Source organism: Astatotilapia calliptera, chromosome 3, assembly GCF_900246225.1.
Source record: "Astatotilapia calliptera chromosome 3, fAstCal1.2, whole genome shotgun sequence".
NCBI lineage: Eukaryota > Metazoa > Chordata > Actinopteri > Cichliformes > Cichlidae > Astatotilapia > Astatotilapia calliptera.
In genome coordinates, this window is record NC_039304.1 from 33091705 (window position 1) to 33118275 (window position 26571).

General features: G+C 43.2%; 4 protein-coding genes across 10 annotated transcripts; 3 read left to right on the forward strand and 1 right to left on the reverse strand.

The window, feature by feature from the left end:
* Nucleotides 1-252: 252 nt before the first annotated feature.
* On the forward strand, nt 253-8212 carry tlcd3bb (TLC domain containing 3Bb). Of its 5 annotated transcripts, none has more exons than XM_026162935.1 (7): nt 253-963; nt 2178-2380; nt 2705-2788; nt 4109-4334; nt 4956-5051; nt 5973-6082; nt 6220-8212. In XM_026162935.1, exons 2-7 carry the CDS (start codon nt 2256-2258, stop codon nt 6485-6487), a joined length of 909 nt encoding a protein of 302 aa, XP_026018720.1. In that variant the 5' UTR covers nt 253-963; nt 2178-2255; the 3' UTR covers nt 6488-8212. The 5 variants fall into 5 exon arrangements, with proteins under 5 accessions (XP_026018720.1, XP_026018722.1, XP_026018723.1 ...); XM_026162937.1 differs by having other exon boundaries at nt 253-769; XM_026162938.1 differs by lacking the exon at nt 253-963 and adding an exon at nt 972-1179.
* A 2343-nt stretch (nt 8213-10555) lies between these two features.
* On the reverse strand, nt 10556-13885 carry pagr1 (PAXIP1 associated glutamate-rich protein 1). Its single transcript, XM_026162942.1, has 5 exons — nt 13395-13885; nt 12955-13149; nt 11233-11569; nt 11054-11142; nt 10556-10962 (listed from the first exon to the last, which is right to left on the reverse strand). Exons 2-5 carry the CDS (start codon nt 13115-13117, stop codon nt 10727-10729), a joined length of 825 nt encoding a protein of 274 aa, XP_026018727.1. The 5' UTR covers nt 13118-13149; nt 13395-13885; the 3' UTR covers nt 10556-10726.
* Nucleotides 13886-14004: 119 nt separating this feature from the next.
* Nucleotides 14005-20664, forward strand: kif22 (kinesin family member 22). Of its 2 annotated transcripts, none has more exons than XM_026162940.1 (13): nt 14005-14122; nt 14400-14594; nt 14705-14832; nt 15008-15159; nt 16343-16552; nt 16933-17323; nt 17748-17865; nt 18080-18179; nt 18589-18769; nt 19273-19367; nt 19650-19850; nt 19928-19987; nt 20552-20664. In XM_026162940.1, the coding sequence occupies exons 2-13, from the start codon at nt 14407-14409 to the stop codon at nt 20579-20581; spliced, it is 1854 nt and encodes a 617-aa protein (XP_026018725.1). In that variant the 5' UTR covers nt 14005-14122; nt 14400-14406; the 3' UTR covers nt 20582-20664. The 2 variants fall into 2 exon arrangements, with proteins under 2 accessions (XP_026018725.1, XP_026018726.1); XM_026162941.1 differs by having other exon boundaries at nt 14009-14087.
* A 172-nt stretch (nt 20665-20836) lies between these two features.
* prrt2 (proline-rich transmembrane protein 2) lies at nt 20837-26497 on the forward strand. 2 transcript variants are annotated; one of them, XM_026162944.1, is made up of 5 exons: nt 20837-21386; nt 22473-22761; nt 22949-23247; nt 23344-23473; nt 24521-26497. In XM_026162944.1, exons 2-5 carry the CDS (start codon nt 22530-22532, stop codon nt 24535-24537), a joined length of 678 nt encoding a protein of 225 aa, XP_026018729.1. In that variant the 5' UTR covers nt 20837-21386; nt 22473-22529; the 3' UTR covers nt 24538-26497. The 2 variants fall into 2 exon arrangements, with proteins under 2 accessions (XP_026018729.1, XP_026018728.1); XM_026162943.1 differs by lacking the exon at nt 24521-26497 and having other exon boundaries at nt 20838-21386; nt 23344-24123.
* Nucleotides 26498-26571: the final 74 nt, after the last annotated feature.

The following is a 26571-nucleotide window of genomic DNA, read 5'->3' on the forward strand; positions in this document are numbered from 1 at the left end:
CAGCTGGCATGTGCATGTGTTGCACATACATATACACATTTGCTACCCAGCACCAACTGAGTAGTGTTAGACATGGATATCACTGCCAAGCCTGAACAAAGTAGCATTAATTGTCCCGTTATCTGCAAGCTTCCCTGGCAAGGTCTGCCAGGCAGGGCCGTGACCCTGTAAAGACACTAGGCATGTCTGATTATGTGCAGCTGAGGGCTGATAAGAGATACATTTATTGGCTGTTGCTGTTCACTTATAAACAATGACTCTACGGTTCAAAGATGTAGCCTGTACCACAGAGAATGGGGCTTTATTCTTTGTGCACATTTTCAGTGTTTTATATAAACAGATTAAAACGTCTGTGATTTTGAAAGAAGCAGAGTTAATATTTGCAAACTAAAAATCGAGCTGAAATAGATTGCTTCCCTACGTGGGATCCATTCAGCGTTTCAGTGCACAGAAAACAACAATTTGCAAAATGCGGTGCTGTGACTGGTGCAAATTTCTCGTCATGACATGAGATGCTGCCGCCCGGACCTGTAGGAAAGTAGCTGGCGCAGCAGTCCAACAGTGTTGAGTCAACGTTGCATCTGGGAGGCTGAGAGAGGAGAGGAGGCAGCGGCATCTCTGCTCTGCTGTGGCGAGACAGAGGAGATGACATAGCGACTGGACCAGCTACAGTCACTCTGACACCTGTACCCGACTGCGCCATTGTCTTTTGTCATCTGTTTAATTAGATACTGCTATTTCTGTCGCATGCTTCCCACCGATGCCCTCGGTGAGCTGCCCTCATACAGATTTTGATCTAAGTTGAGGCACGCTAGCGCTAGCTCGCTGCTGCTACCCTTCAACATTGAAGTGGTCACATAAACATGCGGATCATCGAGGCGGAGACCCCCGGGATACCTCTAAACGCTTTCAACAGGACACGACTTTCGACTGGCCGCTGACTGGACTCTGCAGAGTCGCCGTGTAAATGTTGCATAACAATTTCTTCCTCTATTCTAGACATGTGTAAACTCCAATCCGCTAGCCACGGTTAGCGATTAACGGGGTCTGTTAGCTGCGCTGCTACTGCTACAAACAAATAACAAGCTAACGAAACAGTTTAACGCCACCGTGTCTTGTCCATGAATTAGCGAGAAAACACAGACGGGGACACAGTTGACGATTAGTATTTATGTGGAGGTGCTAGTATCTCTCTAACTGTTGTTGTGGATTGATGGATGGTGTCGGTTGCCAAGCCAGTGGTGACTAAAGTACCACAGCTAGCGCTAGCTAGCGTTTGTACTCATTGTTAGCGGGCGGTTGAGGGGTGCAGACAGTTGCTGTTGCCTGCCGCGGGATGGCATATAATGTTGGCTATATCGTTTTGTACACTGAGCATACATGCATACTGGCTGACCCAGTTTTTGTCTTATTAGGACTTGGGAGCGGCAGAGTGGCAAATCCCGCTAACTCGCCTTGCCACTCTGCCGCTAGTTAGCTTAACTAGCTGTTAAATTTGGAGAGAAAACGTAAGTTAGCGTTTGCTCAGGAACAAGTAAATTTGACACGTGGGCTCCTTGAGTCTGCATCCCGTCAGAGCTTGGGCCAATTTAAAAATTAAAGGTTAACTGACTAGACTAGGCTGGGTCGCCAATGTTGTCAGCATAGCTTATTTGTATGTGAATCAAAAGCGTAACCTGTATCTGGTTATCCAGACAGGTTAACCTCGGCTAGCAGTGCTGCCAGAAGCTTTGAGCAGCAGTAGCATTACATGCAATGTCAATATTTTCGACGTTTGGGATTTTAAAAATAGCGCAATGCGCATTTTGCTAATGGACTTCAACTTTTAATGAGTCAGCTCCTCGACTATGTGCAAACTGTAAAAACCGCATAGTAAAACCACATGCTTTTATATGTATAGGTGTATATATATATATGCATATAAATGCATATAGGTAAAACGGCATGTTGCACAAAGGCGTCTGCTCACTGACATCCTATCCCCGTGTAGTCTCTCAGCATTCAGTGCAGTGCACCCTTCCCTTACCTGAATCTTAGCTCTTCTTTGGCCTTTCAGTAGAAAAATCTATTCCCACCAATGGTAGTCTAGAATAGTATTTGCGACATGCTTACACCAGGGAATTGTAGTGCGCTCAGTATGAGCCCTCATTCACTCTGTCATGTCTCGTGTTTTTCAGAGAGGTGAAAGAGCGACGGATCTCAAGGACCAGATTGCCTGCTGAACTTTTTGCCTCAACCACAGATCGCCAGGGAACATGCTGGCCATCCTAGCTGCTGGCTCTATTTTCTTTCCAGGCCTTTTCCTGCTGTCCAAACAATGCCTGAAGACCATTCCAGGACTGAGATGGAGCGAAGGGGACGCAGTGATTGTATCAGCTAGGTTAGCCCCTCTGAAATGCTTTTGAATTGCTGTGTTGTCTTATTTGCAATAGATGTAGAAATGCCATCTAGAAACTCGACCCTCACTCTGTTTACCTTTTATGCCAACAGCATGCCCTCTAAAATTATAGCAAAGTGGTGCTTTTACTGCAGTGCGATCAAGGTTGTTTTAGACTAAACCTCTTATTTTTTTTATTTATTTTTTTGCGTAACAAGTGTGTCAGATTAATGTGGAAGCTATTATGTTTTTACAGGTACTTTGAGCTGTGTTATTTTGCACATTTTTAACATGTGTTAACTAGACAGTGAATGCTTGTCATTTCAGGTTGGTGTCCTCAATTCAGGCAGTCATGGCTTCCTCAGCAGGCTACATCATTGCCTCTTCCTGTGAAGACATCATTGAGGACCAGTAAGTCTATGAATACATTTCTGGAATATATTCTGTCACATTTGATCAGGCTTTGATATCATGATTGGTCATTTCCAGGTCTGTGTCTGGACTATGTATAGGCTCTCTGGTTTTCATGTTCTACATACAGATGAGGGACAGAGTTATTAATCCCTCTATTGAAATGCCCTTTAAAAAAAATTTTTTTTTAAGTGTTTTCCAAGTGTTCTCAAACAAGACAAGGAATTTTTAACACAGCTTTTCCAAACATCCTAGTTTTACTTTGGATGCTTAAATGATTTCACTTTTCACTTTGTTGCTAAAAGCCAATACTGTATCCTTTTTGCTGGATAACAGCGTGCCGTTGTTTCTTCTTGCACATGTCTCGTGTAAATCCCAGGCAGTTGTTCTTTGGCGAAACTCTCAAGCCCCTCCAGATGCAAGGTCTTATAGCATGGACCTTGGTGTTCAGTTTGCCCTACAGATCTTTAGTGGGATTAAAGTAATGGCTCTGTGCAAGCCAGTCAGCAGCGTTCACTTAGTTCTTTACCGGGGCGATATATGTTTTTGGTTGTTGTCATGTTGGACGACAAAGGGACGACCCAGACCTAGTTTTACTGTTGAATGCTTGAAGTTTTATTTCAAAATCTTCCCATATCATTCATCAGATATCAAATATCGCCTTTATGATTCCTTCCACCTCAAGGACATCCTCAGTTCCAGATGCACTGAAGGAGCCCCACAACATAATACTCCCTCCACCACTTTTCAATGTATGGATTGTGTTCTTTGGGGTGAATGCCCCTCCCTTCTTTCTCTAAACAAAAGCAGCATTTCTCTGGCCAAAGAGCTCTAGTTTTGTCTCATCTGAGCCAAAGATGTGCCAGGTCATCATTAACATACTTCAATCTGGCTTGAACGATTCTCTTCTGCAGAAATGTAGTTTTTCTTGATATGAACCTCACAGTGCAGGGTTCCAGTGGTTGTCTTCTTTGACACTACAATCCATCTCATGCTTTGTGAGAATCAGCATTTGTTTTTCTTTTGTTTTTGACATAATACTTTTTTCAAGTGACAGCTCAAATCCTTGCCGAAAATTGTGACAGAAACTTTAAATGTCACAGGGGGGAGGGCCTAATAATTTTGTTCTCATCTATATGTTTTAGGTGGGTTTTTCCAGTTAGTTTTTTCATTGCAGAGGGGGCAAGCTTTGTTTTATTAAGGGTTGTCATAGTTTATATAGCTAATTGTACTTAGCTCCAACTTGGCAGGCAAGTGCAGTATTAATGAAGTTGTGTTCTGACTGTTAGTGAAGCTGTGTCCCTCCTGTTATGCTTCCAGGCACTGGCTCACGAGCAGTTACATCATGTTCGCCGTTCCCTACTTTGTGTACGACATCTACGCCATGTTCATGTGCTACTGGTACAAGCTCCGGGTCAAAGGGCACGAGGAGGCCTCAGCGGCACCCCAGCACATGAGCTCGGCGCTGACCAGCTACTTGCGTCGCGAGTTCCTCATGGTGCTGCACCATGTTGTCATGGTCACCGTCTGCTTCCCCGTCTCTGTGGTAACTGTCATACATTGCTCTTTCTGTTGAGCACGGATCTGAGCAAAGCAAGAAAAGTATAGCAGTGAATTATCTACCCACACTCAGGTATTTTAGTCTTGTGAAAAGGTGCAGTGTACTTGTGGCAGAAGTGTTTCACGTTTTATTCCCAAAGCAAAACTTACTGTGTAGCACAAAAAGGATATAAGTCCAATTTAATAATCATTGTCTCATAAAGCAATTTATATGGTGTATATTGTATTTAATGTACTGTTAAGTCAAGGAAAAATAGCCCGGTGCCAAATAAGAACCTGATAATTCTCTGATTCTTCTTCTCTCATTTATAAACAAACTAAACTAAGCAGTACGTTTTTTCCAGGTTTTAAAACTATGCCCTTGTTTTAATAGATTTAAAGTTATTCACTGTTCTGCAGCGTGTTCACTGTTCAGCTTCTAGAGGCATTAAAAAGCCGTCCACATTTGTCTGACAGAGTAGCAATTAAGTCTTCAAACTATTTCAGTTGACTAGCTAAACGTTCACTTCCAGAGAAGGGGTATTTTTATTGCAGATGTACTAACAAGTCCACAAAGGAACAAAGCGGTCTAGACAAATAATCAGCCTTCTTTTCCCTCTCTCCCTAGTTTTGGCGACAAGGAAAGGGCGATTATTTCCAGGGCATAATGTTCATGGCTGAGCTCAGCACTCCGTCTGTCTGCTTAGGAAAAATACTCATCCAGGTAAGCATCTGAGTTCAGCCTGTAGGAAGACTGAAGTGCATTTTTATTTTAATTTTTTTTGCATGTGCATGTGTCACACTAAAGTTCTCCTGCACTCTCTACTGTTTTTTTTTTTTTTTTTCCTTCTCCCTTTTTTAATTCATCGGAGAGTATATTTCCAGCCATTCCCAGCATGCAGCTTGTTCATGCCCAGCGGCTCCTGTCAGCTGCGTCTTACATGAACAGCTCTGTCAGAAACATCAGTCTTTAATTGGTAACACAGTCCGCTGCTGGAGTTGCACGTCCCCCCTGTATTTGTTTTTAGGTCTGTGTGTTTCCGTGTCTGCTTGTACTCCAAAGTGAGGCTCCCACAGCTGTTTGTCTCTGAACATAGCACCCTAGATTTACACTGGATGTTCAGCAGATACACTATCTGCATGTCCTTCTACCCTTTATCACTTAGCACCCTGGCTCTCCCATTCACAGTGCACATGGCAGTTTGATAAACAGCAAAAGCTGTGTCCTTAGACCTCCCTGCTTAAAGAAATAACTAAAAAAAAAAACCCTATGTAATACAAAAGGGTTCTTATTGATGGGATGCCATGTAATTCTAGCATGTGAGATTAGTGAATGGGCACGAGGAAAAACCTCTTAGGCAGATGTGTGTTTGTGCTCTGTGTTATCTCACGAAAACAGGTTCAAGATAAAGCTTTAAGCTAATGAGGGTGTAAAAAGGGGCTGCTGCAGCATCTCCCTGCCCTCCCACCTTTCCAGCCAGGAGCATTACACTGTGCTTTCCACCTCGTCTTGTTTAGATAGCATTAACAAATATAACAATATTAGAATTAACAGTATTACAGTCAAAGATTAACATCGGTGGCTTTCACCAAACTGTACCGCTTGCTTTTCTTTCTCCCTCTCTCTTTTTATTCCCGCTCTCAGTACAAACAGCAGCACACTCTCCTGCACAAAGTGAATGGGGCTCTTATGCTGATCACTTTTTTCATCTGTCGAGTCCTACTCTTCCCTTACCTCTACTACGTCTACGGAAGGTATGTCTTTCTTTCCATCTCTGTTCTGCTGTCTGGCTGAACTCGGGTCAGTGACTTGCACAGCCACTAGAAAGGTTTGTGAGCGCACGTTTTACAACCCTGCAATTTTTTTTGTCTCCTCCCCGTTTTGGGTCCAGGTACGCATCCATTCCCTTCCACATGGTTCCGCTGACGGTGCCCTGGCACTGTAACCTCGGCGCTGCTCTGCTTATGGCGCCCCAGCTCTACTGGTTCTCCCTCATTTGCAGAGGCGCCCTGCGACTGTTCACGGGCACCTCCCGCTCGCAGAGGCCGCACCCGACCGCCGCCGCTGCTAAGGAGCTCCAGAGGGATGGCAACGCTCTGCCCCAGCCCGCCAACGGCTACAGCACGCTCCCCACAGAGCCCGAGCTGGCCACGCACTGAGAGGAGCGGTGTGGAGGGGAGGCTGGGGGCGGGGGAGGGAAAGAAGGCGAATGTACCAATGAGTATGTAAAGGAAGGAACGCTGCAAGGAGGAAAGCGAGACTTGAAACGAGCTGAGACGGTGGCCTCAGATTGTGCTGAAGTGCTTGTAGCCAGCAAAACAGTTAAACGCTTCAGCGGCTAGCCTTCAAGTACTTCAGCCTCTTAGTTTGTAGGAAACATAAAGGAAGTGTTGGCACGCTCAGTATTTAAGATGTCTTCGGGCACTGTGACAGACAGGAACATGCACTGACTAGAGAGGAAGTTGCCTGGATGTACAGCAAGCATAGGTGGCCGTTTCCCCTCACGTAGATCAAATTCAGTCCTCTCTGCCTCCTGGAAGAGCAGGAAAATAGGAATGTATTATATTGTATGTTAGTATGTTCGCTGTAGATGGAAGGCCTAATTCAGTTTAGTAATGAAGAAGACCTTCAAAAAAGAAAAAAAAATCCCAGCTAAACAGTATTTTGACTTGTTAGTGTTTATTATCTGTATCCTCTATGTAGTCACTGTCACTCTAACAAAAATGTAACCGACCTGCAGACTGACTCATCTTTAGAACGGAGATAATCTCATACGACTGTATTCTGCTGCCTTATCCCTCCCTCCTGCTCCCCTCCCCCTGATTCTTTATGTTTTAGTTTTTTAAAATATTATTATTTTTTACTCTCAAGAAAGAAGGAAGAGGCTTTCCCTCGGACAGAAAAACGTGATGGTTGTACATAGCAGATGTTTTAAAAAAGAAGAAAAAGTCATTCCATGTCAGTATTAGGTCAGTGTTTATTTATTTTCTTAGGCTTTGTCCGACTTCTGCATCCGACATTTTTGACAGTTCGACGTTAAGACGGAAACATTTCACAGTCTTACAGCTTAGTGAACGCAAACTACCCTCAGATATTTCCACAGTGGTCCTCGTTTCAGTGTAGATAAAGATTGTGTAGATTCCTTTTCATCACTATTATTATTATTATTATTATTATTATTATTATTTTTACATATAAGATGGTTACTTTTAATTGTTTGGTGTTGTACAACAGCACCAATTACTTTGCAGGAATATTTCACAAAGGGATCTGTGATGTTTGAGTGTTTCTAGCTCTGTTAGGGGGTCTCGTAATGTCAAAGTTTGAAGGGGAACAACAAAGACAAGGAAGCACATTTGTTACTTTTTTTTTGCTGTTAAGTCTGTGAGTTAAGCCTTTCAGCCCTGTATGAAATGTTCCAATCATTTGAGCCACTGGTTCTATGAACCTTCTTCGAACAAACAAGCTTGTTTTGTATGATTTCATGTTTGTTTTAAGTAGCTACACTTTTCTGGAAATGGGTCAAGGAAACAAAACAGGAAAAACAAAAAACTCAGACAGCTTAAAAACCATCAAAGACAGGGAAGTGTGTGCCAAAGCATCTGGAGAGCCATGGGCATGTTGAACACAGAATATCCATTCCCCTGTTCCATGACTTCATAAGGTACTGCTTCTTGACAATACTCAAAACATTTCAACTGATGTACTGTATATTCCACGAAATGCTTGTTATTTATTTGTAAGTATTTATTATTTATTTATTTATTTGGTTTGTGGTTTTGAATGCATATTTATGCATACATATTATACTCTATGCTTCTGAGCCTCATGTGAAGGCTGTATTGTTACTCAATCTTAGCTAAAATATACTTCTCTGTCCTGAACCTGTCTCGACTCTTTTTTTTTTTTTTTTTTTTAAAGCTTTTAGTACTTAAAATCAGACTGATTGTGTAGCTCCATCACTAGGTAGGAATGAGCCAGTAGAGGGTGCCACAATCAGTGAAGTTGTGTGATTTTGAAAAGTTTATTCATTGTCACCACTGCAGCTCTGTACTTACAGCTTTCTTTACCCCCTGAAGGCCTACTCGGAGTAACCCTTGAAGCTGTTTTCTGAACTGAGATGTTTCTTTCATATTTGGGGCCTGTTTATAAAACAAAATGACTGGGTTTGCATCAGAGGTTAGTGAGGGTCAGTGAGGGTAGTCTGCCTGTGCAGCTACCCTTGGAAAAAAAACCAAAACTGTTGTAATCAAATGTCTTATTTTCTCAAATATACAGAGGTATCAAATTATTAATGAGACCACATGAAGCAGATTTATGCATTTTTCTTTAAATTCTACGCCCTAATAACATCTATAATATTAGTCGTATAGTAGTTTAAATCAAACAGTCCAGATGTAATTGAAGTGCAGACTTGCAGCTTTAATGCAAATATTTCGCATTAAAGGTTTTGGAATTGCAACCATTTTTCTACAAACGTCCTCATTTTCAGAGTCTCAGACATAGTTTTGATGTCCAGATGAGGCGTGTTCTCATGTTATTTCATGACAAATGTTTCAAGCAAGAGATGTGGAGCTGATACCAAGTGCTGAAATTGAAATTGGAGACTGTTCAGTGGAACTGGCAATGTGAGCTCCAAAAATGAATGTGTACTAAAATATGGGAAGAGAAAAGTATGAAGAAGATAAGGAACAGCTTAGCATGTCTGCTAATTGAACCTGGTCTCTGGTGTTGATGATGTGACTGCTGACAGGAGTAGAAGGATGATTTGTGAAGTGTGCAGCACTGTGCTCTGCTCAGATTCAGCTAAATACTCCATAATTGATAGGTGCTAATGAATAATGACCCAAAGCAAACTGCAAAAGCAACCCAAGAGTTTGATTTCAATGCAAAAGAGCATGCTTTGGAGTTTGGTAAGACAAAACTGATGACAAAGAGACAAGCAAGCAAGCAACTGAAGGTGGCTGCAGCAGAGGACTTAGAGGGAGGACACGCAGCATTCAGTGATGTCTATGAGTTGTAGACTTCAGGACTTCATTGACTGCAAACAATTTTCATCAAGTACTAAAAATAGTCCTTATGTTTAAAGTTATATTAGTTTGTTCAATTACTTTTGTCAAAGCAAAATATTTGTAGAGCCTCAAAATTAAAGCTAAAAATCGGCACTTCAGTCATATTTTAATTGAAATGAAATGCTTTAAATTTCTTTGTACTTACAACATTAGCCTGCCAAGTTAGCACCTCATATTTATTGTTAGCGCCAAATCACAACAACAATCACCTTAAGGTGCTTTACATTGTAGGGTAAAGACCCTACAATAATAGGACCCCCCTTTTTAAGCACTTGGGGACAGTGGGAAGGAAAAACTCCCATCAAACAGGAAGAAACCTCAGGCACAACAAGGCTCGGGAGGGGCAGCCATCCACCACAACTGGTTGAGGGTGAGGGGAGGGAAACGGGACAAAGACACAGTGTGGAAGAGAGCCAGATTAATATTAAATGCAGAGAGGTATATCCACAGAGAGGGTGAAGAAGAACACTCAGTGGGCCCCATGACCCACCCAATCCTCCAGTGTAACTACAGGATTATTCAATGTCACCTTATATTTATCAAAAAGGAAAGGTTAAAGTCTGATCTTAAAAGTAGAGTGGGTGTCTATCTCCTGAATCCAAACTGGGAGCCGGTTTCCACAGAAGAGGGACCTGAAAGCTGAAGACTCTGCCTCCCATTCTACTTTTTACTGGAAACCACAGTCAGCCCGCAGTCTGAAACTAAAGGACTCTATTAGGGTGACACAGTACTATAAGGTCTTTAAAGGGCCTGATTATTTAAGAGCTTGTATGTGAGGAGAATTATTTAAAATTTGATTCTGGATTTAAAAAGGAAGCCAGTGAAGAGAAACCAATATGGGAGAAATACCTTTGTCACCAGTTGTTTCATTTAGTATATGAATTCTTGCATTACGGCCAAAAACACAAGTTTCATAAGATCAAAGTGACTCCATCAGTTAAATTACTTTGTAACGCAATCCTCATTAAATAGTGTTTTCAGGTACATTATATTATACCCTGCATAAAACTCAAATCAAAGCAGAGCTACCCACTGTGGCCACCACCTGTGACAAGGGAGCAGACAAAAGTAGCTTTATTATATAATTTAGAATCATAACGATATCATCATATTCATTTAGCCACAGATTGAAATAAACTGTCAGTACGCTCAGAGTATAACAGGTGAGGGATGTCCTCCAGGGTTAAAATTTTTATTGCCATCATACAAAACACATAAAACATACAAAACTTGTTACATTAAAAAAAATTCAAGTTTTTTAGAAAGCCTCAGGGAAATGCTTGGCTTTAGATGCCTTTGGGCAAGTCCTTGTCTCAAAAGAAACCATCAGTATCTCCTCTGTCGTGGTGAGAAGATGGTGTTGGGGTTGCTGTCCCGTTCCCTCTCCTTCTCCCGCTCCCTCTGGCTGTTTGGAGAAAGGGCTTCCTCCAGCTTCTTGTCACTCTTGAAGAGATCTCTTCCTGTGCGCATGATATGCTCCTCAATCTTGCGGTGGCGCTTCATGTCTGACAATACTTTGTCCAGCCGAGCTTCCCTTTTAACAGAGGAGCGGGCAGAAGATCCTGGGAGACAACAGGCAAAAATCATTATTAAATAAAAGACAAAAAAGTCCAGATTATAAAGAGACAACACAAATAATTGATTGTGACATACCAGGAGTCCTGCGCCGGCTTAGGAAAGCATTTTTTGGAGTGGTTTGCATTTTCTCCTCATCAAAGTCAAACTCAGTTGGAGTTGGAGGCCTGAAAAAACAAAACGAAACATGACCAACCAAAAGCACTCGAACCAAACTCCTTAATCCTGAAATGACCAAAAAGAAAAGCAACACTGACTTGCGTTCCCTCTCCTGCCTCTCCCGTTCCTTGGCTGCCTCCTCCTCTTCGTCTCTTTCGGGCGAAGAGGTCTGTTCAGGCGTGGGGGGCCTTCTAGGAAGGGGCACAAAGTTCAATTCCAGCATATCTCCTTTAGCGAGGAGCTCATAGAGTCTTTTGATCTCTGCGGGAGGAGGCATCCAGTTTTTGGGGTCCTCCATTTCCTCGTCGCTGTACGGAAGCTCCCAGTCACCGTCCGCCTCTTCGGCTTTCTGTTTTCCATCTTCAGCCTCCACCCCTGCGTCTGCCTGAGATTCATCCTGCTGCGCCTCTCCTCCCACTGCATCTGTGTTCCCATCTGAGAAAAAAAACGTACACAGTCAGTTTAAAATCTCTTTTAAAAACAATAATAAAGCGACATTTTATTGTGGATTAACCCTATACTGGGCTTTGATGTAGCTCCCCGCCTTCAATTTAGAGCTACATGCTTTTGTTCTGATTGGCTGCCCCTCAGAGGGTCTGAACTGCAGGTCCGTGTTGACGATGTGTGAGGCAACCACATAAGGAATACTGGCTTCCACTGACAGATCCATGTGTAGATTGTAGGCTGGACTTTTGAAGGGGATTACTTGTACATACACTGACCTCAATATGTGAAGGTTTAGCCATGTTTAATAGGAGCAATCAGCACTGCAAAAAGTACTGTATGTATGACAGAAAGCAATACACATAATAGGTCCAATTTAAACATCTTTCAGACACACTGCTTTGACTTCTCTGTGACAAGCTCTACGTAGGGACGGACTGATATGTCAACAGAACATCAACATCACACCCACTGATGGGCATCGGGGTGCAAATAGCAAAACTATTTGAAAATCAGTGGTGACATTTATTGATAGCAGGAGCTAACATTTCTCTCGTGTGTAATATATTCTCTGCAGCAAGTGATACAAAAGCCAAAAGACTTGAAGTGATCAAGTACATCAGGGCACAGAACAACACAGACTTTTCTAATGAAGGCTGGATCAGTTACTGAGCAATAGTGGCTTTACTGAATAGTTTCATAGAAACCATTTTTTAACTTATATATATATATATTTTTTTTAAATTAAAAGACCTCCAACTTTCTTAAAGTTCACAATTGGATTGATTCTAATATTAATATTTTGTATTGATTTTTTGTTTTCTTTAATAGATGGTTTTTGCATTTTATTGCTGTCTTTTAACCCTGAAAAACAGTTTGGATGACTAGGTTTTTTTGTTAAGTGCTCTAGATTGGATAATCTAGGTATAATGACGCAGGGTCATAAAGATACTTGATTTCTGTATTTTAAATATACATTTAAATATACATCCCCCATCATAAATCCAGTTGACTGCAGTCTATATAGCAATATAAGCAAATATTACAGTTAAAAACAGAAACATCAGCTTATATCTAGTCCCAGCAGTCTGTTTGCTTTTTCTTTTTAACTTACATACAAAGAACTGGCGCAGGGTGTACCACACTAATGCCAACTCCAACTCCAGCACCACACCCACACCAGACCCTGGGTGAATAAGCATTTAAGAAAATGGGCGGATATTTGTCCTTGCTGATACTTCAGACTCACACTAGTTACCTGTACAGGACATGCTTGTCCACACTGAAGACTTTTACCCTGATAATGAAACTTCCTGTCTACTGTGCGTCCTTTCACTACACCTGCCCATGCATGTATCTTTACGCGTGTACTGTACCTGTATCCTCCTTGGCTGTTGCGTCGTCCTCCTCTGCCATCTCCGTATCCGGTTGCTTCGTGCTGTCCTCGTCCTCTTTGCCCTCTGCAGCTTCCTCTGAGTCCTTCATGTTCAGAACCTCTATGCCCTCTTTCAGTGAGGTGTCTGTGGCCTCAGCTTGCATGCTTCCTGCTGGTGAAGTTTCTCGCAACAGATCTGCTGAACAGAAGCCTGCCATTTAGATCTAGAAAACATTTTAGTGCAGCTGAAACTAACTTCGGGTATACACAACTGTGTAGATTAAGAGGATTTTTTAGAGGCTATAACTTTTAGCCGTAGCTGTTTACTTTTGTTAAAGGATAAGTGAACGTACAGTCAACTAAAACAAGCGGCTAGCTAACGTCAGGCCTAACCGCCAGCTATTTCTTAAACAGTAGTTAATCTGCTAATAACATACGTGCCTTAAATCGTCATTAACGGCTTCTTCCGGATCGGTGCTGCTGTGAAAGCGATTAAAACGTTGAGTCAAATACTTTTCCAGTAAAAACTCCCCATGAGAGTCACTAAGTATAACAAACGCTTATGCACAGACGTAAACATTGCGCCATTTTGGCTGTAGGGATCTGCCTGAGCCTCTGCACTGCCGGGGCGGGGGAGCTTCACCTCATCGCTGATACAACGTCATGTGGATAATTCACACTCACTGCGAGCGGACACTCCAGCAGTAGAGGGGAATGGTTTGGAGATCTACGCTCGACGCGACTTCCTGCACACTGCGCAAGCGCGAGCAGGTCTCCGGGCAGACAGAGCGAAATTTGTATTAGCTTCCTTTGCTTTTCTGTTCATGTTGTTCTTGTTGTTTTTAAAACGTACGTATATGTACGTTTGTGTAGCGTAAACCTGACAAATGTAATCAGAAAAGCCACAAATCACATTAATATGGACGCATGACGTAAAACAGGCGCCAGTATTTGTGCGAGTTCTGATTGGTTCAAAAAAAAAATTCTGATTGGTTTACGGCCGCTTCCGGTTTCTGCGCTCTGCATTTGAAAAAGTGTTCGGTTAGTCGCTCAAGTTTTTAAGGGACGCGGTCGCCATTGTTAAAACCAAGCGTCCGAAATGTTGCTGGAAGGAAAATTTAGGGCATAACAAAGGTGTGGCTTGTCTCAGACATTCTCAAATAATATCGGTAAGCATATAGCAGGCTTTGGCTTTGTGACTATTATTAGCCAGTCGAGAAGCATCCGTTCTTTGGAGAAGTTATGACTGAGCTATCCAGCTTTAGCTTGTTATTAGCCGAGAGAGGCTTTCGTCAGTAAGGAAACACAGCTTATCAGGAGAGGTTTCATTTGAATGCCATGCGTTTTAATGCAGTGCTGTTATACACAAACTGTCATTTTCAAGCACGTTCGTGGCTAACTAGTTAGCTTATTATTAAACTTTATTCGGGCCTTTCTTTTTGGAAGCGCAATAATGGCGACGCGTGTGGCGGTATCAGATGGAGGAAACAAGAAGACATCCAGGGTCCGCGTAGCTGTTCGTCTGCGACCGTATATGAACAAAGAAGATGAGAAAAGCGAGGGACCGTGTGTAAGAGGCCTGGACTCTCAAAACCTGGAGATAATCAACTGGAGGAACGCCACAGAAACTGTTAAATACCAGTCAGTGCCTTCCTAATAATCTGTTATGTATATATGCATATCGGTAAAGATTTCAGTGATTGTCTAGCTTTAAATATTAAGAGAGCTGTGGTTGTTGTTATTGTTTTTAGCTTCGACGTTTTTCATGGTGAACAAACGACGCAGCAAGAAGTTTTCCTCTCATCAGTGAAGCCCATTCTGCCGCACATCTTTAACGGACAGAATGCCAGTGTGTTTGCTTATGGGCCAACAGGAGCTGGTATGTTGAAGCACAGTCTACAGGGTTTCAAGAAACGTGTATATTAGCTGTGCACATGCATTTATAAATTAAGCTGTTAAGACTTGTGAGAGGTCACAATGATTTTGTTTATAGATATTTTGGCTCCTCAAAGACACCCTTTTCTAACTCTAGGCTTTTGCATCCTCTTTCACAGGTAAGACCCACACCATGCTGGGGAGTTCAGAGCAGCCAGGTGTGATTCCCCGAGCTGTTCGTGAGGTCTTCAAGCTGGTGAAAGCCAAGGATGCGAGTGATGGATGGGACTATAGCATTGGCATGTCGTATTTGGAAATTTACAATGAGAAGGTATGAATGGTTTAAGTAGAAAGAGCGTACGGTTATTTCTGGCTTTCTGTTCATGATTAAGCAAAGTAATGCAGCTGGTGGTCATTCAAGTTGAGGTGTTAGAAAACATTGTCTTTGCTCTTAAGAAGTGTGTTTCTGCATTTTATAGCATTATAGAGAGCTGGGGGGGGGGATTTGTGGTGGTTGTGTTCCTTTTTTTTTTTTTTTTTTTTTTTTCTAGATTTAAATGGATCAAATGAACCTTTGGTATTTACTTGTTCCAAAGGTTGTAAAATAGTTTCAAATGTCTCTAAACAGCTCAGGTATTGAATCTTGGTTACCTTAATTGACAGAACTCTATGAAATTCCCTGTTATATCACCTTAGGAAGCGAAACTCTGTTGTATAAAACAGAAAATCATTATAGTGTGGTCAATCTTTTTTTTCAGCCCTGATTAAAACCCTGTATTGAAAATAAAATTGCCTTTATGTTCATTTTAAAAGTGGAAATATTTCCGTTTCCAATGGACACTTCTCTAGAAATGTTATTAATACCCTTAGAAGATTTTATGTTGACCAAAAGCTGACTCCCTTAATTCGGAAAATTTAAGCCAACAGTATTATTATGCAGATGGTGTATTCCAAACTAAGATGTTTTGGCACGTGCAGGGTAGCCTTGGCCCCACCCAGCAGAGCTGTATGTGAGAATGCAGATATCTGATGCAGTCGGATAGGATGTTAGCCAGCCTTTAACCTGCCAGCTCTCTAATAAAAACTCAGTGCATTGTCAGATTGGACAGCTCTTTCCTGCTGTATTCATGCAGTTCTCTTTTGTAGACACCATCATACATCATACACATGTCGTAGTATGAAGCCTTTTGAAGCAGATTTATTTCCTGTTGCGCTACCTGTCAAAATGAACAAATGTGGAAAATATTTGAATCGGTTGACTTAAAATTTCATGTGTGAAAACATTTTCAGCCTACCCTTTCAGTTTCAGGTCACTGGCCCTCAGCATGATTTAATAAAACAAGGGGGCGCGCACAGCTTTTTAGCCTCCAGTCTTCTTGAATTTACTGAAAAACCTTCTAACTACATTTTCCACTGCATGACCTCTGAACCTTTTAAATGTACCTTTTTTCTTTTAGTGTGCATCATTCATCAATTACCGCTTTTTTATTCTTGTTGTTCTGGTCCTTTCTCAGGTGCTTGATCTTCTGTCGCCAAACTCCCAGGATTTACCCATCAGAGAGGACAAAGACAAGAACATCCTTATCCCTGGCCTGACACACATGAACATTAGCAAATTCGCAGATTTTGACAAACACTTTGTCCCTGCGACGCTCAACCGTACTACAGCTTCTACTAAGCTAAACCAGCGTTCCAGCCGCAGCCACGCTATCCTTCTCATTAAGGTTTGATGATCTTGGTGTAGTTTATTGAACTGTTTTATTTGTTAGTGTCAAATGGACAGCCAGACAGCATCTTAAGCAGGTCGTGGTCTCTGAGCAGTAGGCCAGGATTTGGTAGCTGGTGCTGAAATCAATTCTCTCTTGCAACAGTCCCACTAGCAACTTCTGTGCTTCCTGGGATTACTATGGGAGAGAAACACAAACCATTATCTGCTGTCCTTTTTCTTCATTTATTCTTTGTTTTTTCCCTTTGTTGTCATGTTTTCATAAAATGTAATCCTCGTATTTTTTTTTTTTTCTCCTTTCACCCCACCTCCTCGTTTTTCCTGCCTGACTTCTGTGTCGCTGCTGCTTTTCCATTCTTAATCTCTGCAATGATACAGGTTGTACGGACTCAGCAGCAACTTCCCCACAGACAACAGACAGGCAAACTGTACTTGGTCGATTTGGCTGGCTCAGAGGACAACCGCCGCACCGGCAACCAGGGCATCCGCCTGAAGGAGAGTGGTGCCATCAACCTGTCTCTCTTCACACTCAGCAAAGTTGTTGACTCTCTAAACTCGGGCACTTCGGTGCGCGTGCCGTACAGGGACAGTAAACTAACACGGCTTCTGCAGGACTCTCTGGGGGGCTCGGCACACTCCGTCATGATCACCAATATTGCACCAGAGTACAAATATTATTTTGACACCTTCAGTGCACTCAACTTTGCGGCCAAATCCAAGCTCATTGTGAACAAGCCCTTCACCCGCGAAACTGTGGCTGTGGTGCCAGGTGAGAAAAGCACTCACTTTTTTCAGTTAGGGGCCACTAGAGTATAAAAAGGCATTTTATTGGGAAACAGGAAGAGCCAAAGGCCAACAGGGGGCACCCATGTCACATCCGAGAGGATGGTGACTAACAGTAAACGGCTGTCTCTGGGTCAGATGGATGTTTGTCTTTTTTGTTTTTTGTAAAACTGGTGCTCCACTTGCATTTTTGCTGTTCTGATGTTGTCTTTCCTACTGCACTCTCTCAAAGATGTTCCTCATGTTTACCTGCTGCGGCTGGCTTTAATTCAAGCACTGCAATGCAGCTTTGACTGATGCTGTGCCATTTTTGTCTGAGTTGCTTTACACTCTAGAGAGCCCCCACAGACACCGTTGTTACACTGCACTGAATACTAAACTGTTAATTTTCCATCTGCCGTCGTCTCCAGTGAAGCGGTCCAGAGAGGAACGAGAGACAGGGGGGTCTGGCACTGAGCCACAGAAGAAGAAGCATAAAGAGGAGAAGAAATCCGAACACGATGCCTCACCCTCTACACGTAACCACAGGTTATAGACCACACACACTGATTATTTGTTTGGTTTGTATTATGATGTCTGACTGACGTGAAAGGCTTTGTGACGGAGAAAGATGCTGTTGTGTGTAGGTCTGTCTGGAATCCTGTAAACATGACTTTTTGATACCTGACTTGTTTCAAATCGTACTGTCTGCCCTGTTTTTCAGCCTCTTTGTCTAATATGATTTGTTTGTCTGCCCCTTTAGTTCATCAGACCAGTCACTGATGGATAGACTAATAGCTTTGGAGAAGAGAACGATGAGCTCCCAGGACAAAGAGAGACTGGCCATGCTTAAAGAGATCAAGGTGAAAATGCACATCTAGTTTGTCCACATGGCTGACTTGAAGAATGCTCTGTTTAGTTTAGAGTTGCTCTAAGCAGTGGTATCGAGAGGACAGTGAGACAGCATCTTAAGCAGGTCGTGGTCTCTGAACAGTAGGCCAGGATTTGGTAGCTGGTGCTGAAACTAATTCTCTCTTGCAACAGTCCCACTAGCAACACCTGGGCTTTGTGGGATTACTATGGGAGAGATACAAATCATCATCTGCTGTCCCTTTTTATAAATTGACATCTTCATGCATGCATACATGGAAATATCAAGTTGGAAAGGCTGTAACGTTGGCCGCCCTTTTCTGCCCAGTCAATATTTAATTGCTGTACTTGGTCTCTTTTGTTATGCTTCTTTGTTTTTGTTGTTGTTGTTGTTTTGTGCAGGAGCTCAAAGAGAAGCAGAGGGAGCTTGAGAGCAAGGCCATGCTATTCAGTCAGTTGGCTGGAGAAAAGTCGATTACAGGACAAGAGCCCGACTTCGAGAACAAGACAACTGCCCTGCGGAGAAAACAGTCAGATGCCACAAAACCCAATAAACAGCAGGCTGTGGTCCAACCGCTGCAAGGTCTGTTAGAAATCCTAGAGCAGATGATCGTACTGTAACTAAGTGAATTTCCATAGATTGTTTGCCTCATGAAGAAATTACTACAGTGTTAAAGACTATAGAGGTATCACACACTGCTGACCTTGACTGAGGACTCACTAAATTCTTTATTTGAGTGCTTCACTAAAGATTAGTGACTCGCTAATTCTGTCATGTTGATTCACTGCGGCTATTGATGGGCTGCAATGTGATGCAAAAGCTCAATCTACAATACTGGAGCCAGAGAAGGTATCAAATGATGATGAGAGAGAATTATTTTTACAACCCTCAGCAACACTGAGAGTGAGCCAGAGAACCTTTCTTAGTGCCTCCTGCATGCATTTTTCTTTAAAATGGTTCAAGTGATAAAAATTTGACTTTAATTTTAAAATGCAGTTGTTGGTTTGTTTGTTTTTTATATGCAGTAAGAATATTTGTCTTAGATCCTGTCCTAATGCAATGTCTTCCTGTTTCCTGCCCCTCAGTGTCCCAGCGCCAGCCCCTTCAGCAGCTTCTTGTGGTCAAAAAGCAGTCTGTATGCATCAAGAAGAAAGAGGAGACGTATTCAGACCTGATTGAGGTCAGCAACTGAGCCTTGACTGTGCTGTGCTTAACTTGACACATCTGCAGAGTTGCAAGCATCAGATACAAGCTGACAACGTGCATTAGCTTCAATGTGTTTATCTGACTCGACAGATGCAGAAAGGGTCTCAAATTTGTTTGGTTAAAATTGCCTTCCTCTCCCAACCAGTGGAGAGACGTTCAGATTTAAAGTAGATTGCTTGTGTTGTCTGATAGCAAAAATGTTTTAACGGCTTGGTTGTATATCTGTGCATTTATATTTCTTTTCTTGTCCTATCAGTCACCAGGTGGTAAAGAGAACAACACAAAGAGTGCTTGGGAGTCCCAGCTTGACCAGTCGATGGTGGATCAGTCCAAGCAGAAAATCCTGCAAATTCTGAACACAGGCTGCCTCAAAGAGCTGAAAAGTCTGCAGCAGATCGGTGACAAGAAGGCGAAGCTCATTCTGGGCTGGAGGGAGATCCACGGTCACTTCGCAAAGGTTGGAAAACAAACCTTATTTACTGTAGCTTCTATAATATAAATACATGCACAGACTATATGATTGCTATTCTGCAGGTGGAAGACCTGATACAAGTTGAGGGGATGACGGAAAAGAGATTTTCCTCCTTCATGAAGGTAAGCTAGGTTCTTGCTGTCATTGTAAGTGGTTATCTTCTGCCACTCTGCTTTTTGGTGGGTTGCTTCAGGTTCTTAGAAGCACCTCTAAAACCCTCCAAAATAAAAGCATTCCCATCAGCTGATTTTGAGGTAGCAGGGGTTGACAAACCTGCTAAAACTTGAGTATGATCACTTTTAGCTTAGCAGCAGACGCTTTGATTGTAGTAATAAAGTATTACTGACAGTAAGGCTGTGCAACTAATGGAGTTTTACTGTGATTTACAATTCTGTCCTCATCAATTATTAAAATGGGATAATTTAGATAGAGATTATTGTACTGCATTCTGTTTCAGTGATTTTGCTTTAATTTTGCACGCTCCCTGTGGCGAGCTAGGTTAAATGGCAACTTCATTAGACTTTATTAATGTGTTAAACATTAAATAAAAATCAGGTTTGGTTACAAAAACACGTTTTCTGCTCCTAATATTAACCAAAATAAATATAATCCTTCCATAACTAAGCATCTGATTGATATTCTGCTTCTCTTGGTTTGTATTCATTGTTCTTTTCTTCTATTTGCAGGCAAACATCGTGAGTGCCATGGGGAAATGATTTTTTTCTTCTTTTTTAATACAAGTCATGTACATACTTTACTTTTTATCTGAAGCCACCCCATTTTTTTTTTTTTTTTTTTTTTTTTTTTTTTTTTAAATGCTTGTTGTCATCGTGTTTATGTAATGTCTGCTGTGTCCAGCTGGTGGCGTGTCCTTTTTTAATAAACCTCCCATATCACGTTATTGGATGCTTGTGTATTTATTTGACCTCGGTAAATAAATGTTATGGTCACCTTCGCCTGAGCTCCAGTGTCTCCTACCCTGATCTATGCGAGCTGACGCTCCACCGCCGTATCACGGTTTCTTTGTGTGAACACATAATTAGGCTAATTAGCATCGCACAGACAGCAGGTCACAGTTTAACACCGGCGGTAGGTGGATGCTATAAACCACCGCCCCCTACAGCACATCTCTCACACACTACACCTTTTCTCTTCCTCCACAGCACGTACTCTGGTTGATTTCACTTTTCGTTACACGCACACACACCCCTCCTCTCTGAACCACCCTGATATCCAGGAGACTCCATCCATCCCAGCTCACTGCGCTGGCGCAAGGCTACACCAGCCCCACCGCTTTCTGTTTTTTCCCTCCCTCAGCTTTCACTGGACATAAATCATATGATCGGGCTTTTAAACGGAGCACGTCTAGAAACCCTCTGCGCTCTGGAGATGTTTGGTCACGTCTGACAGTTTTGTGTTTTTTTTCCCCACCTGGGAGTGAGGTTACCACGATGCACAATCCAGCGACGTGATGACGACGAGGCAAGCGCTGGATTAAAAAAGAAAGGGACGGAAACAAAGGTCAGTTTGATTACAGTTTTCCCTTTGATGGATTGATGGGTGCGAGATACACAAATGGCTGTTTATGTATTCCAGTCATTTCCTGTGAATCCAGTGCATGTGTTTTTCCTGCTTATCGGTGCAGTTTAGCAGCGCACATCCACTGAATCCAACCCATCAGCGGCAGGCTAATTAACGAGCAGCCTCCCTCCCTCCCTGTTGGCCTCTATCCGAGTTTTCTCCCCCCTTTGTCCTCAGCCTTTTTACCGCTGTGTCCTCTTGCTATTGTTCTGCGTCCGGCAAAACCGGCCACCATATGTCGGTGAGCGGTTGTGTACACACGGTGAAATAAAGCTATGTACACACCTGCACGGAGACCGAGGCAGGAAAGCCGTCTCCATCTGCCATACCTGTTTTTTTCCGCTCCTCCTTTTTGTTGACCTGCTTTTTGTTACCTGAGAAAGCGAGTCTTGGAGGCCTTATTTACAGTTGTGTTTTGCTCATCCATCCCTCAGCAGCTGTGAGCAGTGATCAAACGTGAGATGTCATCTGACGTTCAAAAGGGGATTATAAAGAGGCTTATGGGTGATATTGAGCCCACATCCACTCTGAAATCTGCTGAAACGGGATGTGTTTATGGGCTGTATGAAAACTGCTAGTTAGAAATCCCCTGCCAGCCATATAAATATTTCATTTCAGGGAGGCAGCGCTGCTCCCCAGCATCTGCAAACTGATTCAAACAAGTAGAGTTTTACTAAATAAACTGTAGGCAAACAACCCAACCATGAAGGCACCGTTTAATCTCTTTTAGGTCATTTGTGGCTCATTTGATACTATGCCCTACTTTCCTATAGCTGCTTTCTGTTGGGTTGAGACTGTGACCAAGAACTCAACATCTATAGACTTGCTATTATTTTGCTGTCCTCCAATAGCAAAAATTGGTCTAAATATTTGATTAAAAAATAGTTTAAATAGAAGAAAAGATTTATCTCTTGCTCCATCTGTCTGCCCTCTTCTCCACTGCAGTGATTTTTGCACAATCCCTAAGCAGATGGGAAGGAACAGTTTTTGTTTATGAATGTGTTTAAAACCACTTTCTGGCCCCAGGTGTAACTACAGACGTGCAGGACCGGACCACGAACACGGGCTTCTCTTTCTGTCAGCATGGCTGTGAACATGATGCCCGCCCCCGGCCTTTGGCCTGTGGAAGAACAACCATCGCTTCTGGACCAAGACGGCTCCCTCTCGAGCCAGGCCCCCGTCTCTGAGCTGTGCCTGCCAGTCAGAGGCGAAGAGCTCATCCACAGCTGCAGCAGCAGCCCGGCTGGCACCAGGCCTGCCCGCAGCAAATCCAAAGGAGAGCTCGTCATAGTCATCAACGAGAAGCTGAAGAACGGTGAGTGACTTGAGTTTGACCTCATAGCCAGGCAGCGGGTGGGGAGGGAGGCAGGGTCGGGCAGCTGCTTAGTCAGCTCGCTGGGGGAAAGTCAAATTCCTGCGCGTGGATGAACTCCCGGGAGAGCACGGGAGGCGTGCGAGCACTGGCGTTTTACCTCTTTGTCCTCTTCATCCTTCACACGCAGGTAACGGGATCCACTCAGTGTCCGAGGAGAAGAGCACCTCTCCAGTCGTCTCCTCTCCTCCGAGAAGGCAGCACTCCATCTCTTACCCTCATCACGGCAAGACCAGGAAGGGGAGCAGGGCGAGCTCCATCGGCTACACCGCCTTCTCGCCCAGGCCGTCGCTTTCTCGCCACTCCAGCATCGCCACCAACCCACCATTGGACCGCTCCAAAGTCAAAGACTACCTCCTCCTCTCTGTGCTGGCCTGCTTCTGCCCAGTCTGGCCCATCAACATTGTTGGATTTGTCTACTCCATCATGGTGAGAGCAGGATTTGTGTGTGTGTGTGTTTGGTTTTTGGAGTTTATTCTTTTTAATCACACTGATGCTAACAGACGCTTTGATCTTCTCCCTCAGTCCAAGAACAGTCTGGAGCAGGGAAATCTGGACGGCGCCGTGCGTCTGGGACGCGTGGCCAAGATGCTCTCCATGGTCTCACTAGTAGGAGGGACGATCATTATCATCGCCTGCATTGTCAACCTGGCCAGTGAGTGTCCCAAATCTGACCTTTAAACCCCCCCTAACCTCTCCTTTTTAACCTCCTGTGTTGCTGAGCCGCTTCTTTCCTGCGAACTCTCCTCTCGTCTCGTGAATTACTGAAGGATGTGTCGCAGCTTCCACAACCTGCTGTTGTCACCGTTTATCCCATCATACTAGCATAATATATTCAGCTCTGTTGGCACAGTCTGACCTTAATCACTGATATTATTACTATCTGTGTTTGCACAGTAGAGCGCTAGCCCCAACGCCTGCACGTGGCTTTATACACTGCAGCACTTTAGCCTTTAGAAACCATGTCGCCGCTGCACAGAGATCAGAACATATTAAGCCCTCCCGAAGCAGACGCAGATCTACATTTTCTGACGTGTTCCTCCATGTTTGCACGGGTGGCCTACAGCTGTAACCGACCGCATGCCTCGGTTTTGCCGTGTGTGTATCTGTAGAGTGACGTGTGTAGTCCACTGTCTTGTTTTCACGCCTTGCCCTCTCTGCTTGTACAAAATGTGAAGCCTTGTTGATTCTGTACCACATGTATAACCACTGTATGCCCAGCTCGTGAGCTGCTGACCGGCTCGGGAGCTGGACAAATGTGCTTTTTATTGTACGTTTGCAAATAAAAAGGATTCTGATAACAGATCAGTGATTATTTCAGTGACTCGCAAAGAAAGGGACCAGCCTCTGTCTTATTTTTTGTTTTGCTGTTCTTCTACATTTAGACACGTGCAGTTTAGTCATTCTCAATCATGCCTTTTCACTTCAGATTACACTTATTTCTGCTTTATTTCTGAGCGTGCCCATTTGCAGCCTTGTGGGTCTTATTAAGCCAAGAGATGTGCTAATTAGCTCAATGACTGGAAGAACAACTGTAGACTCAACTTCAACTTGAGTTGAAGAGCGCTGGGATTTGGCAATCCTTGTTTTTTCTTCTTCTCTCATTATGTAACTGTCCTCTGTGGTCTGTGAAAGTTTATACATCCATATGAAGTTGCAGAATATAAAGCTCTGACTAATACGCTTCCTTTTCTTTTTTTAGTAAATGTGAAACCCTGAGTTTCATCCCAGGATGAAACTGGATAAGGCAACAGACCGTCTGGCCCCGCACCTGCACCACCATCTTTACCTGCCTAGTCATTACCTGGATGTGTGACAAATGTGCCCCACACCCCCTTGCCCCCCACCTCCCCGCGATATACAGCGCTTACTTATATTTCTGTAATCGATATAAATCCCCCTCCTGCCCCCCTGTTTTCTTTTCTTTTCTTCTTTGCTAATGGAAGAGAATAAAATATGCAAATGCTGCTACTCTAAATCTGGGGAGGGTGTGAGGGGAGGGGTCCATGGGACGTTAGATTGGAGAGAAGGGAACAGACAGACTTTAATCAGTCCCTTCGTATTCCGGCCAACACGTTTGGAATGATTTCCAACACAGAGACACTCGAACTCTTGAAGAGATCTCATCACAAGCCTCCAAACTGGTGGACTAGAGCGCAGCGGAGGGATCGCCTCTCAACTTCCCAACAAAAAATGACCTCTCTGGTTAAATCCCCCTCAAACGCACAGAGAGGCTCCGGGATTTTGTGTTGCGCACATGAACTCACACGCGCAGCAGAGAGGAAACCCTTTGAATCCCAGTTATGTCCTCTTGTTTCAGACTGTCTCTTGCTCCGTGGCTCAAAATGACTCCATGATATCTTGTGTTTGAGCGTACGGGCCGACTAAAAGGAGGATGAAAGCGGGGCTTACCAAGCCGTGGGTGCTAAAACGGAAAAGGGGATTACGGAGGCACAGTCGACACAGCCGACACAGCGAGGAGGAAATATGTGCCAAATAAAAGAATTTAGAGCAAGGGGATAAAAAAAAAAAGTTTCTTGCTTTGCAAAGACCTCACTTCTCACCAGTTGATGTGGAGGGAAGCATCGAGATGTGCTTTCGCTCTGTGCAACTATACTGTGTATCTGCTCGACACCTGCAACCACTGTGAGCTGGAGAAAGGAGGGAAAAAGTCACGCTGTAGTGATTAAAGCTTAAACAAAACAAAACACACAGACTTTACAGGGAAGTCAGTGATGCCGCACCATCTGTCTTTTGATAATCTTTGTAAGGGATTGATTTTGAAACTCTGGAAGTGCTGCGCCGCAGCGGAGCGGCAGCTGTAAGGCAGTGCGGGCATCACTATTTGGTTAACAAATTAAATAGCTTGTGATTGTTTAGTCAAAGATGCGGCTGTAGCCTCAGGTAGCCCGAGCTTTGAAAGCAGACAGATTGTTCTTATATTATACTTAAAAAAAAAAGAAAAAGAAATAAAATACCCTCCGTAGTTGATTCCCACCTGGATGAGTCAGCACCTTTTCGTTGTAGGTGTTTGTGAAACACTAGATCAGACATGGGTGGGGGCTCTGAAGTAGCAGTGTCGTAGCATTTTAGTGTGAAGAACATCATTTTAAAAGCCGGGTTTGTTATCGTTGTTCTAATATCTCCTGTGTATCCTTCGCTAACCTCTAATCTTTATCTACTTGTGGTTTTCACTGTGATTTAATCGATAAAGTGACTAAAAACTTTATTTTGCTGTGTCCCAGATTTTCCAATGCCGCGACTTCAAGGGTCTCATCATGAGTTCTGGCCCTGCAGATAGTTTTCTGTCGAGACAACTGCGGCATATATATACAAACCATCCCCGCCCCCCTTTGTTAATAATGTAAATTTACTGATTGTAATCTACAGTTGATGTACTCTGCAGATATTGTGCTAATCCTCCAGTGGATATGAGTTACCTTTACGTAATTAAGATCTGATGTAGGCGCTGAAGCTGTTGGATACCCTCCAGACAGCCACTGTATTCCCACCAGGCTTCTATGATCTTTGTGGTTATTGGCATGTTCTGTTTTCTTTTTGTTTATTTATTGATTTTTTGTAATGTATGATGATGGAAGTTTCAAATTGCAAAGATAAGCTGACACTTGGAATATTATACTTCTGCAGCACATTTATAATAAAGACACAATGCATGTGACCTGTTTTCAGTGTTGCTTTGGAGGGATAAACAGCATCAGCGGCTGTGCAGAATAAAGGCGGCGTCAAAAGTGA

Coding starts and splice junctions, on each gene's coding strand:
- tlcd3bb (XM_026162935.1), top strand. CDS start 2,256: ATGCTGGCCATCCTAGCTGCTGGCTCTATTTTCTTTCCAGGCCTTTTC. Junction 2,381..2,704: donor GCAGTGATTGTATCAGCTAG/GTTAGCCCCTCT, acceptor TTGTCATTTCAG/GTTGGTGTCCTCAATTCAGG. Junction 2,789..4,108: donor GAAGACATCATTGAGGACCA/GTAAGTCTATGA, acceptor TTATGCTTCCAG/GCACTGGCTCACGAGCAGTT.
- pagr1 (XM_026162942.1), bottom strand. CDS start 13,117: ATGCAAGCTGAGGCCACAGACACCTCACTGAAAGAGGGCATAGAGGTT. Junction 11,570..12,954: donor AACAGCCAAGGAGGATACAG/GTACAGTACACG, acceptor TTTTTTTCTCAG/ATGGGAACACAGATGCAGTG. Junction 11,143..11,232: donor AGGCAGGAGAGGGAACGCAA/GTCAGTGTTGCT, acceptor TTGTTTTTTCAG/GCCTCCAACTCCAACTGAGT.
- kif22 (XM_026162940.1), top strand. CDS start 14,407: ATGGCGACGCGTGTGGCGGTATCAGATGGAGGAAACAAGAAGACATCC. Junction 14,833..15,007: donor TTATGGGCCAACAGGAGCTG/GTATGTTGAAGC, acceptor CCTCTTTCACAG/GTAAGACCCACACCATGCTG. Junction 19,368..19,649: donor CGTATTCAGACCTGATTGAG/GTCAGCAACTGA, acceptor TTGTCCTATCAG/TCACCAGGTGGTAAAGAGAA.
- prrt2 (XM_026162943.1), top strand. CDS start 22,530: ATGGCTGTGAACATGATGCCCGCCCCCGGCCTTTGGCCTGTGGAAGAA. Junction 22,762..22,948: donor CAACGAGAAGCTGAAGAACG/GTGAGTGACTTG, acceptor CTTCACACGCAG/GTAACGGGATCCACTCAGTG. Junction 23,248..23,343: donor GATTTGTCTACTCCATCATG/GTGAGAGCAGGA, acceptor CTTCTCCCTCAG/TCCAAGAACAGTCTGGAGCA.